Below are 21,474 nucleotides of genomic sequence, written 5' to 3'. Positions count from 1 at the left end.
TTATGGTTGTAGTTTTTGTTGTTGGTGTTGTTGTGGTGGTTGTTGTTGTTCATGTAGTTGTTGATGTTGTTGTTGATCTTCTCCAGTGGCTGTGCCACGTCCACTAACCCCTCTCACGGTGTTTTACTTTCCCTCTCCCCAATTACTCCTCCTAGCTCACGCCCTGGGAGCCTGCGTCTGTGTACGTGTGTGTGTGTACGTGTGTGTGTGTACGTGTGTGTCTGTGTGTGTACGTGTGTGTCTGTGTGTGTACGTGTGTGTCTGTGTGTGTACGTGTGTGTCTGTGTGTGTGTGTACGTGTGTGTGTGTACGTGTGGGTACGTGTGTGTGGGTACGTGTGTGTACGTGTGTGTGTGTACGTGTGTGTACGTGTGTGTGGGTACGTGTGTGTACGTGTGTGTGTGTGTGTCTGTGTGTACGTGTGTGTGTACGCGTCTGTGTGTGTGTGTGTGCGTGAGTGTGTGTGTGTGCGTGAGTGTGTGTGTGTACGTGTGTGTATGTGTGTGTGTACGCGTCTGTGTGTGTCTGTGTGTGCGTGAGTGTGTCTGTGTGTGTGTGTCTGTGTGTCTGTGTGTGCGTGTGTGTGTGTCTGTGTGTCTGAGTGAGTCTATCCCACCTGTATTTCCAGGACTGGTCCGTGTATAGCATCCTCCGCAAGCTTCCTGTACCACCACTCACTCACCACTCACTCACCACTCACTCACCACTCACTCACCACTCACTCACCACTCACCACTCACTCACTCACCACTCACTCACTCACCACTCACCACTCACTCACTCACCACTCACCACTCACTCACTCACCACTCACTCACCACTCACTCACCACTCACTCACCACTCACTCACCACTCACTCACCACTCACTCACTCACCACTCACCACTCACTCACTCACCACTCACCACTCACTCACCACTCACTCACCACTCACTCACTCACCACTCACTCACTCACCACTCACCACTCACTCACCACTCACCACTCACTCACTCACTCACCACTCACTCACTCACCACTCACTCACCACTCACTCACCACTCACTCACCGCTCATTCTCACACTCACTCAGTCACTCACTCACTCACTCACCACTCACTCACCACTCACTCACCACTCACTCACTCACCACTCACCACTCACTCACCACTCACTCACTCACCCACTCACCCACTCACTCACCACTCACTCACCACTCACTCACTCACTCACCACTCACTCACTCACCACTCACTCACCACTCACTCACTCACCACTCACTCACTCACCCAATCACTCGCCACTCACTCACTGCTCATTCTCACACTCACTCAGTCACTCACTCACCACCCACTCACCACTCACTCACCACTCACTCACCACTCACTCACTCACCACCACTCACTCACCACTCACTCACTCACCACCACTCACTCACTTACCACCACTCACTCACCACTCACTTACCACTCATTCTCACCATTCACTCACTCACCCACTCACTCGCCACTCTCACACACACTCATCACACACACACACTCATCACACACACACTCATCACACACACACACTCATCACACACACACACTCTCACACACACTCATCACACACACACACTCATCACACACACACTCATCACACACACTCATCACACACACACTCATCACACACACACACTCATCACACACACTCATCACACACACTCATCACACACACACTCATCACACACACACTCTCACACACACACTCATCACACACACACTCATCACACACACACTCATCACACACACACACATCACACACACACACACACTCTCACACACACACACTCTCACACACACTCTCACACACACTCTCACACACACTCATCACACACACACACTATCACACACACACTCATCACACACACACTCATCACACACACACACACTCTCACACACACTCTCACACACACTCTCACACACACTCTCACACACACTCATCACACACACGCACATTGCGTACACACACACACAGTGTGTTTTGCACGGCATGCTGTGTGTTACAGCTGTATAGCCTGCTGTGTTGCATGTCACTGCTGTGTGTAACAGGGTGCGCTGTGTGCTGTGTGTAACTGCTGTGTAACAGGGTGCGCTGTGTGTAACAGGGTGTGCTGTGTGTAACAGGGTGCGCTGTGTGTAACAGGGTGTGCTGTGTGTAACAGGGTGCGCTGTGTGTAACAGGGTGTGCTGTGTGTAACAGGGTGCGCTGTGTGTAACAGGGTGTGCTGTGTGTAACAGGGTGCGCTGTGTGTAACAGGGTGCGCTGTGTGTAACAGGGTGTGCTGTGTGTAACAGGGTGTGCTGTGTGTAACAGGGTGTGCTGTGTGTAACAGGGTGTGCTGTGTGTAACAGGGTGTGCTGTGTGTAACAGGGTGTGCTGTGTGTAACAGGGTGTGCTGTGTGTTACTGCTGTGTTACTGCTGTGTTACTGCTGTGTAACAGGGTGTGCTGTGTTGTAACAGGGTGTGCTGTGTTGTAACAGGGTGTGCTGTGTGTTACTGCTGTGTTACTGCTGTGTTACTGCTGTGTAACAGGGTGTGCTGTGTTGTAACAGGGTGTGCTGTGTGTAACAGGGTGTGCTGTGTGTTACTGCTGTGTTACTGCTGTGTTACTGCTGTGTAACAGGGTGTGCTGTGTTGTAACAGGGTGTGCTGTGTGTAACAGGGTGTGCTGTGTGTTACTGCTGTGTTACTGCTGTGTTACTGCTGTGTAACAGGGTGTGCTGTGTTGTAACAGGGTGTGCTGTGTTGTAACAGGGTGTGCTGTGTGTTACTGCTGTGTTACTGCTGTGTTACTGCTGTGTAACAGGGTGTGCTGTGTTGTAACAGGGTGTGCTGTGTGTAACAGGGTGTGCTGTGTGTTACTGCTGTGTTACTGCTGTGTTACTGCTGTGTAACAGGGTGTGCTGTGTTGTAACAGGGTGTGCTGTGTGTAACAGGGTGTGCTGTGTGTTACTGCTGTGTTACTGCTGTGTTACTGCTGTGTAACAGGGTGTGCTGTGTTGTAACAGGGTGTGCTGTGTGTAACTGCTGTGTTACTGCTGTGTGTGTGTAACAGGGTGTGCTGTGTGTTACTGCTGTGTTACTGCTGTGTGCGCTGTTGCCTGTGTTGCTGTGTTGGCGTGCTGTGCGTGCTGTTTGCTCGCTGTGCATGCCGTACTGTGTGTGGTGTGTGTACTGTCTGTGTTTACTGTGTGTGTGCCGTGTGTGTACTGTGCGTGCTGTGTTTGTGTACTGTGTGTGTGTACTGTGTGTACTGTGTGCGTTCTGTGCGTACTGTGTGTACTGTGTGTGTTTGTGTACTGTGCGTACTGTGTGTACTGTGCGTACTGTGTGTACTGTGTGTGCGTACTGTGCGTACTGTGCGTACTGTGTGTACTGTGCGTACTGTGTGTACTGTGTGTGTTTGTGTACTGTGCGTACTGTGTGTACTGTGCGTACTGTGTGTACTGTGTGTGCGTACTGTGCGTACTGTGCGTACTGTGTGTACTGTGTGTGCGTACTGTGCGTACTGTGTGTACTGTGTGTACTGTGTGTACTGTGTGTGTTTGTGTACTGTGTGTACTGTGTGTACTGTGTGTACTGTGTGTACTGTGTGTACTGTGCGTGCTGTGTGTGCGTACTGTGTACTGTGTGTACTGTGTGCGTTCTGTGCGTACTGTGTGTACTGTGTGTGTTTGTGTACTGTGCGTACTGTGTGTACTGTGTGTACTGTGCGTACTGTGTGTGCGTACTGTGCGTACTGTGCGTGCTGTGTGTACTGTGTGTACTGTGCGTACTGTGTGTGCGTACTGTGCGTACTGTGTGTACTGTGCGTACTGTGTGTACTGTGTGTGTTTGTGTACTGTGCGTACTGTGTGTACTGTGTGTACTGTGTGTACTGTGTGTGCGTACTGTGCGTACTGTGTGTACTGTGTGTACTGTGTGTGCGTACTGTGTGTACTGTGTGTACTGTGTGTACTGTGTGTACTGTGTGTGTTTGTGTACTGTGCATACTGTGTGTACTGTGTGTACTGTGTGTACTGTGTGTACTGTGCGTGCTGTGTGTGCGTACTGTGTACTGTGTGTACTGTGTGCGTTCTGTGCGTACTGTGTGTACTGTGTGTGTTTGTGTACTGTGCGTACTGTGCGTGTGTTTGTGTACTGTGTGTGTGTACTGCATGTACTCTGTGTGTGTGTGTGCAGTGTGTATTGTGTACTGTGTGTGCTGTGTTTATTGTGTGTGTACTGTGTGTGTGTACTGTGTGTGTAGTGTGTGTGTACTGTGTGTGTGTACTGTGTGTGTAGTGTGTGTGTACACTGTGTACAGTGTGTGTGTACACTGTGTACAGTGTGTGTGTACACTGTGTACTGTGTGTGTGTACACTGTGTACTGTGTGTGTGTACACTGTGTACAGTGTGTGTGTACACTGTGTACAGTGTGTGTGTACACTGTGTACTGTGTGTGTGTACTGTGTGTGTGTACACTGTACTGTGTGTGTGTACACTGTACTGTGTGTGTGTACACTGTGTACAGTGTGTGTGTACACTGTGTACTGTGTGTGTGTACACTGTACTGTGTGTGTGTACACTGTGTACTGTGTGTGTACTGTGTACTGTGTGTGTGTGTGTGTGTACTGTGCTGTGTGTGTGTGTACTGTGTGTGTGCTGTGTGTGTACTGTGTACTGTGTGTATACTGTGTACTGTGTGTATATTGTGTGTGTGTACTGTGTGTGTGCTGTGTGTATACTGTGTACTGTGTGTATATTGTGTGTGTGCTGTGTGTGTGTGCACTGTGCGTGTGTGCGCTGTGCGTGTGTGTGCTGTGCGTGTGTGTGTACTGTGTGTGTGTGTACTGTGTGTGTGTACTGTGTGTGTGTATACTGTGTGTGCTGTGTGTGTGTGCACTGTGTGTGTGTATACTGTGTGTGTGTGTGTACTGTGTGTGTGTGTACTGTGTGTGTGTGTGTACTGTGTGTGTGTGTATACTGTGTGTGCTGTGTGTGTGTGCTGTGTGTGTGTGTGTACTGTGTGTGCTGTGTGTGTGTGTGCTGTGTGTGTGTATACTGTGTGTACTGTGTGTACTGTGTGTGCTGTGTGTGTGTATACTGTGTGTGCTGTGTGTGTGTACTGTGTGTGTGTACTGTGTGTGTGTACTGTGTGTGTGTACTGTGTGTGTGTACTGTGTGTGTGTACTGTGTGTGTGTACTGTGTGTACTGTGTGTGTGTGTACTGTGTGTGTGTGTGTACTGTGTGTGTGTACTGTGTGTGTGTGTGTACTGTGTGTGTGTGTACTGTGTGTGCTGTGTGTGTGTGTACTGTGTGTGTGTACTGTGTGTGTGTACTGTGTGTGCTGTGTGTACTGTGTGTGCTGTGTGTACTGTGTGTACTGTGTGTGTGTACTGTGTGTGTGTGTATACTGTGTGTGTGTGTGCTGTGTGTGTGTGTGCTGTGTGTGTGTGTGCTGTGTGTGTGTGTACTGTGTGTGTGTGTATACTGTGTGTGTGTGTGCTGTGTGTGTGTGTACTGTGTGTGTGTGTATACTGTGTGTGTGTGTGCTGTGTGTGTGTGTACTGTGTGTGTGTGTATACTGTGTGTGTGTGTGTGCTGTGTGTGTGTGTGTACTGTGTGTGTGTGTACTGTGTGTGTGTACTGTGTGTGCTGTGTGTGTGTGTGCTGTGTGTGTGTACTGTGTGTGTATACTGTGTGTGCTGTGTGTGTGGAGAGGGAGTGATTGCTTCTCAACATCCACCGCTAACCCCCTCACGTTTTTATTTCACTTTGCTTTGACTACTTTATTCAGATTTGTGTTAATAATAATTTATTTACATTATTTACATTATAATTTATCTCCTCACTGTTCCTCGCTGATTTTTACAATTCCCATCCCTCTCTCCCTCCCTCCCTTCCCATCTCTCTCCCTCCCTCTCTCCCTCCCTCCCTCCCCATCTCTCTCTCATCTCCCTCCCCATCTCTCCTCATCTCTCTCCCCATCTCTCCCATCCCTCTCCCATCTCTCCCATCTCCCTCCTCTCCCCCCCATCTCCCTCCCCCCTCTCTCCCCATCTCTCCCCATCCCTCCCTCTCTCCCCATCTCTCTCTCATCTCCCCCCATCTCTGTCTCCCTCCTCTCCCCCCCAACCCCCCCCCCCATCTCTCTCTCATCTCCCCCCCCATCTCCCCCCATCTCCCTCCCCATCTCTCTCCCCATCTCTCTCTCATCTCTCCCCCATCTCCCTCTCTCCCTCCCTCTCTCCCCCATCTCCCCCCATCCCTCTCCCCCCTCTCTCCCCACCTCCCCCGTGTCTCCTCCCCTGTGCTGTGTAATCCTGGGGGGGGGGGGGGATGGTTATGCTGCTCCTCCTCCTGCTGCTCCTCCTGCTGCTGCTGCTGCTGCGTCTCCTCTCTCCCTTCTAAAGATGGTCACGCCACAAAGCCTCTTTGTCCTCTTCGGTATGTCTCCACCACCACCACCCCCAGCCCCCCCTCCTCCTCCTCCTCCTCCACCTCCACCCACTCTCCCTACCTCCCTACCCCCCCCCCCCAACACCACCACCACCTTCACCACCTTCACCACCTTCACCACCACCACCACCTTCACCACCACTGCCATGATCGCCACCATCACCACCATCACCACCACCACCGCCACCCCGCCACCCACCGCCACCATCACTACCACCACCACCGCCACAAATGCCGCCATGATCGCCACCACCACCATCATCATCGTCACCACCACCACCTTCATCACCACCATCACCACCATCACCACCACCATCACCACCATCAGCATCACCACCACCACCACCTTCATCACCACCACCACCACCTTCATCACCACCACCATCACCACCATCACCATCACCACCATCAGCACCACCATCAGCACCACCACCACCACCACCATGTTACTACATCAGCATCACCAACTGCCCTTTTTGTATGATTTGCTGTCAAGTTTATGCACTAGAAACTCTCAGCGCACACCACACGTACACACACACACACGCACACACACAGACACACACAGACACACACGTACACACACAGGACACACGTACACACACGTACAGACACACGCACACACACCAGGACACACGTACACGCACACACACAGACACACACGTACACGCACGCACACACACAGACACACACGTACACGCACGCACACACACAGGACACACACCACGCTCACGCGGCGACAGTGTCCGGGATTGAACCCACGACCTCCTGTAGACCAGGCGAGGTAGTCAACATCTCACAGGGTCCGGGATCGAACCCACGACCTCCTGTAGACCAGGCGAGGTAGTCAACATCTCACTCGACACTGGTCGCATTCAATGTACCCCCCCATAGCAGCAATGCTGAGTGGTGCCTAGCCGGACGATGATATCCAATAGCAGAGCACGCAGAGCACACGATGGGTAGGGTGTGTGGGTGGGTAGGTGGGTGAGTGAATGAGTGGGGTGTGTGTGTGTGTGGGTAGGTAGGTGTGTGTGGTGGGTAGGTGAGTGGGTGAATGAGTGGGTGTGTGTGTGGGTAGGTAGGTAGGTAGGTGGGTAGGTGAGTGAATGAGTGATTGGATAGATGGATAGGTGAGTGAGTGGGCAGGTGGGCGAGTGATTGGATAGATGGATAGGTGAGTGAGTGGTAGGTGGGCGAGTGATTGAGTGGGTGTGTGGGTGTGTGGGTAGGTAGGTGTGTGGGTGGGTAGGTGAGTGATTGAGTAGGTGTGTGGTGGGTAGGTGAGTGATTGAGTAGGTGTGTGGGTGGGTAGGTGAGTGATTGAGTGGGTGTGTGGGTGGGTAGGTGAGTGGGTAGGGTAGGTGGGCGAGTGATTGGATTTGTAGGTGAGTGATTTGGTAGGTGAGTGAATACTTGTGTAGCCGATTGATTGGATGGGTAAGTGAGTGGCTGGGTAGGTAGGTGACTGTATGGGGAGGGTGGGTAGGTGAGTCAGTGGGTGGGTGCATAAGCAAGTGAGCGGGTGGGTGAATGGGTGGGTAGGTGAGTGAGTGAGCAAGTGGGGTGGGTAGGTGAGATGGTGGGTGGGTAGGTAGGTTAGTTAGTGGGTGGATAAGCAAGTGAGCGGGTGGGGTGAACGGGTGGGGTAGGTGGTTAGGTGAGTGGGTGAGTGGGTGAGTGGGTGAGAGGGTGAGTGGGTGAGAGGTTAGGTGAGTGGGTGAGTGGGTGAGTGGTTAGGTGAGTAGGTGAGGTGGGTGAGAGGTTAGGTGAGTAGGTGAGTGGGTGAGAGGTTAGGTGAGTAGGTGAGTGGTTAGTAGGTGAGTAGGTGAATAGGTGAGTGGGTGAGAGTTTGGGTGAGTGGGTGGGTGTGAGGTGAGTGGGTGAGAGGTTAGGTGAGTGGGTGGGTGAGTGAGTGGGTGGGTGAGAGGTTAGGTGAGTGGGTGAGTGGGTGAGGGGTTAGGTGAGAGTGTAGGTGAGTAGGTGGGTGGATGAGTAGGTGAGAGGTTAGGTGAGTGGGTGAGAGGTTAGGTGAGTAGGTGAGTGGGTGAGAGGTGAGTGGGTGAGTGGCTAGGTGAGTAGGTGGGTGAGTGGGTGGGTGAGTAGGTGGGTGTTGGTGAGTAGGTGGGTGAGTGGGTGAGTGGTTAGGTGAGTGGGTGAGTGGGTGAGTGGTTAGGTGAGTAGGTAAGTGGGTGAGTGGCTAGGTGAGTAGGTGGGTGAGTGGGTGAGTGGCTAGGTGAGTAGGTGGGTGAGTGGGTGAGTGGCTAGGTGAGTTGTAGCTCCCGTCAGAACTTGACCCCTCACCCCTCACCCCCACCAGCCCCCCCCCTCCTCCCCCCCACTCACAATGGCGGTGGCTGCTCTGGCTACTGCTCGTTTATTTCGTCGTCACCGTCACTCTCGGTTGCCACATCATCTTTTTTCTGTTCTCGTCGGCGGTGGTGGTGGTGGCGGGTGGCGGTGGTGGTGGCGGTGGTGGTGGTGGTGGTGATGCTGTGTTATATTTCCATTGCTGGTTTCACTCACTGTTGTTCCCCGTGTCTGCCTCTGTGCGTGTCGTGTCTGTGTGTGTGTGTGACGTGTGTGTGTCTTTGTGTGACGTCTGTGTGTGTCGTGTCTGTGTGTGTGTGTGACGTGCGTGTGTGTCTTTGTGTGACGTCTGTGCGTGTGTGTGTGTGTCTCTGTGTGTCTGTGTGTGTCTGTGTCTGCCTCTGTGTGTGTCTGTGTTTGTGTGTGTGTCTGCCTCTGTGTGTGTGTCTTTGTGTGTGTCTCTTGGTTTGTGTGCGTGTACTGCGTGTGTGCGTGTACTGTGTGTGTGTACTGCGTGTGTACTGTGTGTGTGTACTGTGTGTGTGTGTTGCGAGTGTAGGTGTCTACGGTGACGTGCAGAGGGTGAAGATTCTGTTCAACAAGAAGGACAACGCCCTGGTGCAGATGGCGGATTCCAACCAGGCACAGCTGGGTACAGTACACACTGTACACACACTGTACACACTGTACACACTGTACACACAGTGACACACATGTCTCACTGTGTGTCACTGTGTGTGTCTCATTGTGTGTGTCACTGTGTCTCACTGTGTGTGTCACTGTGTGTGTGTCTCTCTCACTGTGTCACTGTGTGTGTGTCACTGTGTGTGTGTGTCACTGTGTGTGTGTCACTGTGTGTGTGTCACTGTGTGTGTGTCACTGTGTGTGTGTCACTGTGTGTGTGTCTCTCTCACTGTCTCTCACTGTGTGTCACTGTGTGTGTGTCACTGTGTGTCTCACTGTGTCTCACTGTGTGTGTCACTGTGTGTGTCTCTGCATAGCCATGAGCCACTTGAACGGCGTCCGCAAGTACGGCAACAAAATGCGCGTGGCGCTGTGTGTGTGTGTGTCTGTGTGTGTCTCACTGTGTCTCACTGTGTGTGTCTGTGTGTGTGTCTGTGTGTGTTTGTGTCTCACTGTGTCTCACTGTGTGTGTCTGTGTGTGTCTGTGTGTAGCCATAAGTCATCTGAATGGCGTCCGCAAGTACGGCAAGAACATGCGCGTGGCGCTGTGTGTCTCTGTCTCACTGTGTGTCTGTGTGTGTGTGTCAACTGTCTCACTGTGTGTCTGTGTGTGTGTGTCACTGTCTCACTGTGTGTCTGTGTGTGTGTGTCACTGTCTCACTGTGTGTCTGTGTGTGTGTGTCACTGTCTCACTGTGTGTCTGTGTGTGTGTGTGTGTCACTGTCTCACTGTGTGTGTGTCACTGTCTCCACTGTGTGTCTGTGTGTGTGTGTGTCACTGTCTCACTGTGTGTCTGTGTGTGTGTGTGTCACTGTCTCACTGTGTGTCTGTGTGCGTGTCACTGTCTCACTGTGTGTGTGTCACTGTCCTCACTGTGTGTCTCTGTGTGTGTGTGTCACTGTCTCACTGTGTGTCTGTGTGTGTGTGTGTCACTGTCTCACTGTGTGTCTGTGGTGTGTGTGTTCTCTCTCTCTGTCTCTCTGTCTCACTATGTAGCCATGAGCCACTTAAACGGCGGTGCGCAAGTACGGCAAGAACATGCGCGTGGCGCTGTGTGTGTGTGTGTGTGTCACTGTCTCACTGTGTGTCTGTGTGTGTGTGTGTCTCTCTCTCTGTCTCTCTGTCTCACTATGTAGCCATGAGCCACTTAAACGGCGGTGCGCAAGTACGGCAAGAACATGCGCGTGGCGCTGTGTGTGTGTGTGTCACTGTCTCACTGTGTGTCTGTGTGTGTGTGTGTCTCTCTCTCTGTCTCTCTGTCTCACTATGTAGCCATGAGCCACTTAAACGGCGTGCGCAAGTACGGCAAGAACATGCGCGTGGCGCTGTCGAAGCACCAGACGGTGCAGCTGCCGCGCGAGGGTCACGAAGACCAGGGCCTCAACCAAGGACTTTGGGGGCTCGCCGCTGCATCGCTTCAAGAAGCCCGGCTCCAAGAACTTCCAGAACATCTTTCCGCCCTCCGCCACCCTCCACCTGTCCAACATCCCGTGAGTGTGCGGGACACAGCCGCGCGGTACACCACTGTACGCACTGTACACACTGTACACACTGTACACACGCACAGTAAGTACAGTACACGCACAGTAGATACTGTAGTACAATGTGTCTCTCCCCGTGTCCATGTGTGTGTGTCTGTGTGTGCGTGTCTGTGTGTGTTTCAGTGTCTGTGTGTGTTTGCGTGTCCTGTGTGTTTCCGTGTGTGTGTGTGTGTCTGTCTGTCTGTGTGTGTGTGTGTGTCTGTCTGTGTGTGTGTGTGTCTGTCTCTGTCTGTGTGTGTGTCTGTGTGTGTGTCTGTCTGTGTGTGTGTCTGTCTGTCTGTGGTGTGTCTGTCTGTCTGTGTGTGTGCGTGTCTGTGTGTGTGGGAGTGGTTGGGTGTAGTGGTTAGCGCGCTGTGCTATGAACCCCGGCGACACGGGTTCGATTCCGCTCACGGCCAACACCAACAGTGACGATTATCTGGATCGGTCCTGGGCCTCCCCTAGGTCGACTCAGCCTTAAATGAGTACCTGGTGCGGTGTGTAAACATCGCCACTCGGGGAGACAAAGGCGGCCGGGCATGGTGCTGGCCACCCACCCCCTCGTGTGCTGTGCCGGCCTTCATAGGTGCTCGCTAACAGCACTTGCCCCTACGGTCTGTTGAGGCTACACGGGGGATCTTTGTCTTTGCAGCCGTCTGTGTCTGAGGAGGAGCTGAAGTCTCTGTTTGACAACACGGGAGGCAGCGTCAAAGGCTTCAAGTTCTTCCCGTACGTTACACCCACACGCACTCACACACACACGCACTCACACACACACACGCACTCACACACCCACACGCACTCACACACACACACGCACTCACACACACACACGCACTCACCACCTACACCCGCCTACACCGCCTACACCACCTACACACACGTACACACGCACACACACCACCTACACCACCTACACCACCTACACCACCTACACCACCTACACACACGTACACACGCACTCACACCTACACCGCCTACACCACCTACACACACGTACACACGCACACACACCACCTACACCACCTACACCACCTACACCACCTACACCACCTACACACACGTACACACGCACACACACCACCTACACCACCTACACCACCTACACCACCTACACCACCTACACCACCTACACCACACGTTACACACGCACACACACCACCTACACCACCTACACCACCTACACCACCTACACCACCTACACACACGTACACCGCCTACACCACCTACACCACCTACACACACGTACACACGCACACACAACCACCTATACACGCACACACACCACCTACACCACCTACACCACCTACACCACCTACACACACGTACACACACGTACACAACGCACACACACCACCTACACCACCTACACCACCTACACCACCTACACCACCTACACACACGTACACCGCCTACACCACCTACACCACCTACACACACGTACACACGCACACACACCACCTATACACGCACACACACCACCTACACCGCCTACACACACACGTACACACGCGTGTGTGTGTGACTGTGTCACTGTGTGTGTGTATCTGTGTGTGTCACTGTGTGACACTGTGTGTATCACTGACTGTGTGTGTGACTGTAGCAAGGGACCGCCGCATGGCGTTGCTGCAGATGAGCTCTGTGTGTGTGACACTGTGTGTGTGTGTCCACTGTGTGTGTCACTGTGTGTGTCACAGTGTGTGTGTCACTGTGTGTGACTGTGTGTCACTGTGTGTGTCATCTGTGTGTGTGTGTCACTGTGTGTGTGTCACTGTGTGTGTGACACTGTGTGTGTGACACTGTGTGTCACTGTGTGTCACTGTGTGTCACTGTGTGTCACTGTGTGTCACTGTGTGTGTGTCACTGTGTGTGTGTATCTGTGTGACTGTAGGAAGGACCGCCGCATGGCGTTGCTGCAGATGAGCTCTGTGTGTGTGTGTCACTGTGTGTGTGTGTGACTGTGTGTGTGTGTGTCACTGTGTGTGTGTGTGTCACTGTGTGTGTGTGTGTCACTGTGTGTGTGTGTGTGTCACTGTGACACTGTGTGTGTGTGTCACTGTGACACTGTGTGTGTGTGTCACTGTGACACTGTTTGTGTGTGTGTCACTGTGACACTGTGTGTGTGTGTCACTGTGTGACTGTAGGAAGGACCGCCGCATGGCGTTGCTGCAGATGAGCTCTGTGTGTGTGTGTGTCACTGTGACACTGTGTGTGTGTGTGACACTGTGTGTGTCACTGTGACACTGTGTGTGTGTGTCACTGTGTGACTGTAGGAAGGACCGCCGCATGGCGTTGCTGCAGATGAGCTCTGTGGAGGAGGCCGTCTCGTCGCTGATTGAGCTCCACAACTACGACCTCGGAGAGAACCACCACCTCCGCGTCTCCTTCTCAAAGTCCTCCATCTAGGTGGACGCCCCGCGCTCGCCCCACTCGCTCGCTCGCCCACCACTACACCCACCACTCCACCACTCCACCCACCACTCCACCATTCCACCCACCTCCACCACTGCCTACAAGACTACACAAAGTGCCCTTGATACAAGTCGACCGTTCTGGGTGGACAATGGCTCGCCCGCAAGGTCCACCATCACCTAAGCAGATGCCCTGTGGTGTCCACCTCAACCGCCACCTCCACCACCTCCACCACCGCTACTACCTACAAGACTTCACAAAGTGTCCTTCATACAAGTCGACCTGTTCTGGGTTGGACAATGGCTCGCCGGACAAGTCCACCATCACCAGCAGATGCCCTGTGGTGTCCACCACCTCCACCACCACCTACAAGACTTCACAAAGTGTCCTTCATACAAGTCGACCGTTCTGGGTGGACAATGGCTCGCCCACAAGTCCACAATCACCAGCAGATGCCCTGTGGTGTCCACCACCCTCCACCACCACCTACAAGACTTCACAAAGTGTACCTTCATACAAGTCGACCGTTCTGGGTGGACAATGGCTTGCCCGCAAGTCCACCATCACCAGCAGGAGGAGTGGAGGATGGTGGTGAAGATGGAGTGTGGAGTGGTGATGGTAGTGAAGGTGATGGTAGTGATGGTGATGGTGATGTGGTGGTGATGGTGGTGGTGGTGGTGGTGAAGGTGGTGGTGGTGATGGTGGTGGTGGCGATCATGGCGGGCATTTGTGGCGGTGGTGGTGGTAGTGATGGTGGTGGTGAAGGAGGTGGTGGTGGTGGTGGTGGTGAGTGGTGGTGGTGGTGGTGTGGTGTGATGGTGGTGATGGTGGTGATGATGGTGGTGGTGATGGTGGTGATGGTGGTGATGGTGGTGATGGTGGTGGGTGGTGGTGATGGTGGTGATGGTGGTGATGGTGGTGATGTGATGTGGAGGTGTAGGAGTTTGCTAGAAACCGAGTTGCCTTATTGCCCGCTAGGCCACAGTTTCTGCTGATGACCCAGACACAGGAGGTGGGGAGGGGGGGGGGAGGAGGAGGTGGAAAGAGGAGGTGGAGTGGGTGGTGGAGTGGAGGAGGAGGGGGGGGAGGAGTGGGAGGTGGAGTAGGAGGTGGAGTAGGAGGTGGAGTAGGAGGTGGAGTAGGAGGTGGAGTAGGAGGTGGAGTAGGAGGTGGAGTAGGAGGTGGAGTAGGAGGTGGAGTAGGAGGTGGATGAGGGTGGGGGGGGAGTGAGTGATGTGAGCGTGAATCTCGTGACCAAATCCCAGCACGCAATCCACGTGCAGCGTGGGCCGTGCGAGATTGAGCGGGGGTGAGTGAGTGAGGTGAGTGGACACACACACATAGACACACACATAGACACACTCAGACACACACACATAGACACACACAGACACACATATAGACAGACACACACACAGACACTCACACAGACGCACACAGACGCACACAGACACACGCACACAGACACACACATCACGTTACACACGTACACACACCAACTCACTCACGTACACACACCAACTCACTCACGTACACTCACTCACGTACACACACTCACTCACGTACACACTCACACTCACGTACACACTCACACTCACGTACACACACTCACGTACACACACTCACACACTCACGTACACACACCAACTCACTCACGTACACACTCACACACTCACGTACACACACAACTCACTCACGTACACACACTCACCTACACACACACACTCACACACTCACGTACACACACTCACACACTCACGTACACACACCAACTCACTCACGTACACACACTCACACACTCACGTACACACACCAACTCACTCACGTACACACACTCACACACTCACGTACACACACCAACTCACTCATGTACACACACTCACACACTCACGTACACACACCAACTCACTCAGCTACACACACTCACCTACACACACTGTGCTACTTAAATTTCGTGTTAAAATTTTTCTGAACATTCCCAAGTGCGTGCCTGTTGTACCGTGCGTGCCTACGCGTGTACACCCTGTGTACCGCCTGTGTACACCCTGTACCGCCTGCGTGTGTACTGTGTGTACACCCTGTGTACCGCCTGTGTACACTCTGTACCCGCCTGCGTGTGTACTGTGTGTACACCCTGTGTACCGCCTGTACACCCCGCGTGTGTGTACACCCTGCTTGTGTACCGCCTATGTACCCGCGTGTGTACCGTATACTGTGTACACGCTGTGTGTGTACCGCGTGTGTGTGTACCGTACCCTGTGTACACTTCGCGTGTGTACCCTGCGCGTACCGTACACCCTGTGTACACCCTGTGTACACCCTGTGTACACCCTGTGTACACTTAGCGTGTGTATTACACCCTGTGTACACTTAGCGTGTGTACACCCTGTGTACACTTAGCGTGTGTACACCCTGTGTACACACCGCGTGTGTACACCTGTGTACACTTAGCGTGTGTACACCCTGTGTACACCCTGTGTACACCCTGTGTACACCCTGTGTACACTTAGCGTGTGTACACCCCTGTGTACACTTAGCGTGTGTACACCCTGTGTACACACCGCGTGTGTACACCCTGTGTACACTTAGCGTGTGTACACCCTGTGTACACCCTGTGTACACACCGCGTGTGTACACACCGCGTGTGTACACTTAGCGTGTGTACACCACCGCGTGTGTACACACCGCGTACCGTACACCCTGCGTCGTGAGTGTGCGGTGCGTGTGTTGTGAGCATCCGGCGCGTGCGGTGCGTGCCGTTGATGCTCTCCAGAGGGAGGGGCCCTCTTTAGTTGTTGTTGTGTAAACAGAGGGAGGGGGAGGGCTGTTGTTGTGTAAACAGAGGGAGGGGGAGGGCTGTTGTTGTTGTGTAAACAGAGGGAGGGGGAGGGCTGTTGTTGTTGTGTGGAGGGTGATGTGTGGCGTCACCCTGGGGGGGTTGGGGGAGACTCAACAACCACAACAACAACAACCACAGCAACATCAACAACAACAACGACATCTTTACCGACAACAACCACAACATCAACAACATCGACAACAACAACAACCTCAACAACGACATCTTTAACAACCACAACATCAACCACAATCGACAACAACAAAATCAACAACATCGACAACAACCACCACGTCAAGATCGCCACACGACGACGACGACAATATCGGCATCATCACAACAACAACCTATAACACCACCACACAACCACAACAACATTCATCATCAACCTACTACTACAGCCGCCACCACCACCCACTACAACCACGACGTAGACGTGGTGGTGGTGGTGTTGTTGTTTGATGATGATGGTGTTGATGTTGTTGTTGATGATGATGATGGTGTTGATGTTGTTGTTGATGGTAGTGATGTTGTTGTTTGTATTTGAGCTTTTGCCGATTCCGTTTTTGAGTTCGTGGTGTCGCGGGGAGAGGAGAGAGCGGGCAGATGGGGGGTAGTGAGAGATGGGGTGGTGCTAGAGGGGGGTAGTGAGAGATGGGGTAGTAGGGGGATGGGGGTAGTAGTGGAGGGGGTAGAGAGGGATGGGGGGTAGAGGGAGATGGGGGTAGTGGTGGAGGGGGTAGTAGTGGGGGGGGATGGGGGGGTAGTGGTGTAGGGGGTAGAGAGAGATGGGGGTAGTGGTGGAGGGGGGGTAGTAGTGGGGGGGGATGGGGGGTAGTGGTGTAGGGGGTAGAGAGAGATGGGGGTAGTGGTGGAGGGGGTAGTAGTGGGGGGGGATGGGGGTAGTAGTGGTGTAGGGGGTAGTGGTGTAGGGGGTAGTAGTGGGGGGGGGGATGGGGGGTAGTAGTGGTGTAGGGGGTAGTAGTGTAGGGGTAGTAGTAGGGGGGGATGGGGTAGTAGTGGTGTAGGGGTAGTGGTGTAGGGGGTAGTAGTGGGGGGGGATGGGGGTAGTGGTGTAAGGGGTAGTAGTGGTGTAGGGGGTAGTGGTGTAGGGGGTAGTAGTGGGGGGGGATGGGGGTAGTGGTGTAAGGGGTAGTGGTGTAGGGGGCTGGAGGTAGTGGAGGGTTTGCGCTGGGACCCCGACCCCACGTAGCATATCGTCGCCCTGCTGGTTCGGTGGTTGTGGTTGTTGTGGTTGTTGTTGTGGTTGTTGTTGTTGTTCGCGTTGAGTCGACTTTGTAGAGTTTTTTTTAGTTTTCGAGTTTGTGGTGGAGATGGGGGGAGGGGACATTTTACAAAGCGGCCGCTGAAGATCCACCTCCCCGTGTCTCTGTCTGTGTCTCTGTCTCTCTGTGTCTGTGTATCTGTGTGTGTCTCTGTGTGTCTGTGTCTCTCTCTGTGTGTGTCTGTCTCTCTGTGTCTCTCTCTGTGTGTCTCTGTGTGTCTGTGTGTGTCTCTGTGTGTGTCTCTCTCTGTGTGTCTCTGTGTGCATGTGTGTCTCTGTGTCTGTCTCTCTCTGTGTGTCTCTCTGTGTCTGTGTGTCTTTCTGTGTGTGTCTCTGTCTCTCTGTGTGTCTCTCTGTCTCTGTCTGTGTCTCTGTGTGTCTCTGTCTGTCTGTCTGTGTCTCTCTCTCTCTGTGTCTGTCTGTGTCTCTCTCTGTCTGTCTCTCTGTTTCTGTGTGTCTCTCTGTCTCTGTGTGCGTGTGTCTCTCTGTCTGTGTCTGGCTGTGTCTCTCTCTCTGTCTCTCTGTCTCTCTGTTTCTGTGTGTCTCTCTGTGTGCGTGTGTCTCTCTGTCTGGCTGTGTATCTCTCTCTCTCTGTCTCTCTCTCTGTGTCTGTGTCTCTGTGTGTCTCTCTGTGTCTGTGTCTCTCACCCACCGCATGTACCTACATCGATGATGTCGATGATGATGGGGGGGGGGGTGTGTGTAAGGTAGAACACGTTTTTTGTTTGTGTGTGTTGATGAACTCTTTACTTAAAACGTTCCAAAATTTAATGGAAGAAAACTTACTACGATTAATAAAAAACGACGACGACGACGACGACCAAGTTGCTGCGTCTGTCACTCAGACCGCGTCTCGTGGCCTCGCTGGTGGTCACGGGTCTCGGAGAGACTTGGAGAGGCGACTTGTTTATCTACAAAACCAACACTCCGACACTCCGACACTCTGTCACACCATTGGGACCCAGAGGTCGCAACCGGGTACCTGATACCCGTACCCTACCTGATACCCGGCTACCCGTACCCGGCCGGATACGGGTATCGGGTACCTGATTGCGACCTGGGATGAAGCCACGTTGCAGGCATGGCGGGTGGGTTGATTCTAGGAACTTGGATTGTGAGAAGAGACGAGACGTTGGGAAATGAGTGACAATCACGGCGACTCACCAGTGACTCACGGCCTACCCGTACCCGGCCGTACCAGGGTCGCAAACGGATACCCGTACCCGGCCGGGTACGGGTAGCCGGGTATCGTGTAGGGTACGGCCGGGGTACGGGTAGGGTATCGGGTAGGGTAACGGGTAGCCGGGTATCGGGTAGGGTACGGCCGGGTACGGGTATCGGGTAGGGTACCCGTTTGCGACCCTGGTGCGGGCCGGGTACGGGTAGGCCGTGAGTCACTGGTGAGTCGCCGTGTTTGTCACTCATTTCCCAACGTCTTGTCTCTTTAATTTCGATGTAAAGCTTTCGTGACTGCAGGGATTCATCTTCTTGGTTCTTTCTTGACTTTACCGAAAGAACCAAGAAGATGAGTCTTGTCTCTTCTCACAATTCAAGCTCCTAGAATCAACCCACCCGCCATGCCTGCAACGTGGCTTCATCCCAGAGGTCGCAATCGGGTACCCGATACCCGTACCCGGCCGGGTAGGGTACGGGTACGGCGGGGTACGGGTACCCGATTGCGACCTCTGTAGGGACCTCATTTGCCAGAAGAAAAAATATGATAATTGTTTTTTTACCCTTTTATCTGGCAACAAAACTGACACCTTTTTTATTAAAAGGAGTCATGTTTGCATAGACCGCAATACCTGCGGTCGTAAATGCAAACAAAACACACAACTCTGGTAATGTCTGCGCACTGTCCTTGAAGTTGATTGGTCCACACACCCGAGACGGCTTTCCTTAGAGCCGAGTCTCACTTGGTGTTGGACCAGATGACGCTCAAAGACAACGCACCATCAGAGTCTGAGAGCTCGGGGTGAAGCATTTACACCATTGGAACCTCATTTGCCAGTAAAAAATAATTGTTTTGTAACCCTTCTATCTGGCAACAAAACTGACACCTTTTTTATTAAAAGGAGTCATGTTTGCATAGACCACAATACCTGCAGTCGTAATGCAAACGAATGAGGTTCCAATGGTGTCAATGCTTCACCCTGAGCTCTCAGACTCGGCCCAGCTCCTCCGTGATCCACCAAACCCACAAATCGCCGGAATGGTTAAAATTGACAACTTTATTTCATTTACAGACAAGATCGTCTCCAGCCTGCAACAGTGCGAGTGTGTGGTGAGTCTGTGGTGTGTGTGTGTGGTGAGTCTGTGGGTCTCTGTGTGGTGAGTGTGGGTCTCTGTGAGTCTGGGTGTCTGTGTGGTGAGTCTGTGGTGTTGTGTGTGTGGTGAGTCTGTGGGTCTCTGTGTGGTGAGTGTGGGTCTCTGTGAGTCTGGGTGTCTGTGTGGTGAGTCTGTGGGTCTCTGTGGTAAGTCTGTGGGTGTCTGGTGAGTCTGTGGGTCTCTGTGTGGTGAGTCTGTGGGTCTCTGAGGTCTGTGGGTCCTCTGTGTGGTGAGTGTGTGGGTCTCTGTGTGGTGAGTGTGTGGGTCTCTGTGTGGTGAGTGTGTGGGTCTCTGTGTGGTGAGTCTGTGGGTCTCTGTGTGGTGAGTCTGTGGGTCTCTGTGTGGTGAGTCTGTGGTCTCTGTGTGGTGAGTCTGTGGGTCTCTGTGTGGTGAGTCTGTGGGTCTCTGTGTGGTGAGTCTGTGGGTCTCTGTGTGGTGTGTGGTGAGAGTGTGGAGAGGTGTGGTGAGTGTGTGGTGAGTGAGTGTGGTGAGTGGTGAGTGGTGGGTGAGTGGTGGGTGAGGGTGAGTGGTGGGTGAGTGTGTGTGGTGAGTGGTGGGTGAGGGTGAGTGGTGGGTGAGTGGTGAGGGTGGTGAGTGAGTGGTGGGTGAGTGGTGAGGGTGGTGAGTGAGTGGTGGGTGAGTGGTGAGGGTGGTGAGTGAGTGGTGGTGAGGGTGGTGAGTGAGTGGTGGTGAGGGTGGTGAGTGAGTGGTGAGGGTGGTGAGTGAGTGGTGAGGGTGGGTGAGTGGTGAGTGAGTGGTGGTGAGTGGTGGGTGAGTGGTGAGGGAGTTGTGGGTGAGTGGTGAGGTGGTGAGTGAGTGGTGAGGGTGGTGAGTGAGTGGTGGGTGAGTGGTGAGGGTGGTGAGTGATGTGGTGAGTGTGAGGGTGGTGGTGAGGGTGTGTGGGGTGAGTGGTGGGTGAGTGGTGAGGGTGGTGGGTGAGTGGTGGGTGAGTGGTGAGGGTGGTGGGGTGAGTGGTGGGTGAGTGGTGAGGGTGGTGGGTGAGTGGTGGTGAGTGGTGAGGGTGAGTGGTGAGTGGTGGTGTGGTGAGTGGTGGGTGAGTGGTGAGGGGTGGTGGTGAGTGGGTGAGTGGTGGGTGAGTGGGTGGGTGAGTGGTGTGGTGTGTGTGGTGAGTGGTGTGGGTGAGTGTGTGAGGGTGTGTGGGTGATGTGGTGAGGTGTGAGTGGTGTAGTGGTGAGTGGAGTGTGTGGGTGAGTGTGTGAGTGGTTAGTGTGTGTGGTGAGTGGTGATTGTGTGTGGTTGTGTTGTGTGTGGTGATGGTGTGTTGTGTTGTTTTTTGTATTGTTTATGTTTTGTTGTTTTGTATTTATATTTATATTATTTTATATTATTATATTATTATATTTATCTTATTTTTATATATATTTTTTATTTTATATTTATTATATTTATTATATTTTATATTATATTTATATATATTATTATATATTATTTATATATATTATTAATATTCAAACTATACTACACCCCAACCATCATCCATACTCACTCACCTATCTCACCTTATCATCTACAACTAAACTACTCAACAAACAAACCATACCACCACACCCCCCATCACCACCCACACACCACACACCACCACACACCCACCCACCACACACCACCCCACA

At 52.9% G+C, this 21,474-nt stretch overlaps 2 protein-coding genes across 2 annotated transcripts in view; both read left to right on the top strand.

Annotated features, from left to right (window-relative positions):
• LOC144741024 (polypyrimidine tract-binding protein 1-like) overlaps positions 1–13,401 on the top strand; it is a 45,072-nt gene extending 31,671 nt beyond the window's left edge. Inside the window, 6 exon segments of the mRNA XM_078623713.1 lie at positions 6,420–6,453; positions 9,335–9,427; positions 10,732–10,841; positions 10,843–10,950; positions 11,632–11,708; positions 13,253–13,401. Coding sequence (XP_078479839.1) covers positions 6,420–6,453; positions 9,335–9,427; positions 10,732–10,841; positions 10,843–10,950; positions 11,632–11,708; positions 13,253–13,385 — 555 coding nt within the window. The 3' untranslated portion in view covers positions 13,386–13,401.
• Positions 13,402–14,385: 984 nt separating this feature from the next.
• Positions 14,386–16,536, top strand: LOC144741025 (uncharacterized). Its single transcript, XM_078623714.1, has 3 exons — positions 14,386–14,403; positions 14,856–15,828; positions 16,014–16,536. Exons 1-2 carry the CDS (start codon positions 14,386–14,388, stop codon positions 15,789–15,791), a joined length of 954 nt encoding a protein of 317 aa, XP_078479840.1. The 3' UTR covers positions 15,792–15,828; positions 16,014–16,536.
• The last annotated feature ends 4,938 nt before the right edge of the window (positions 16,537–21,474 follow it).

This window comes from Lampetra planeri, unplaced genomic scaffold (assembly GCF_965212315.1).
Source record: "Lampetra planeri unplaced genomic scaffold, kcLamPlan1.2.h2 scaffold_397, whole genome shotgun sequence".
NCBI classification, from domain to species: domain Eukaryota; kingdom Metazoa; phylum Chordata; class Hyperoartia; order Petromyzontiformes; family Petromyzontidae; genus Lampetra; species Lampetra planeri.
This window is presented reverse-complemented; position numbering and strand designations above follow the sequence as displayed.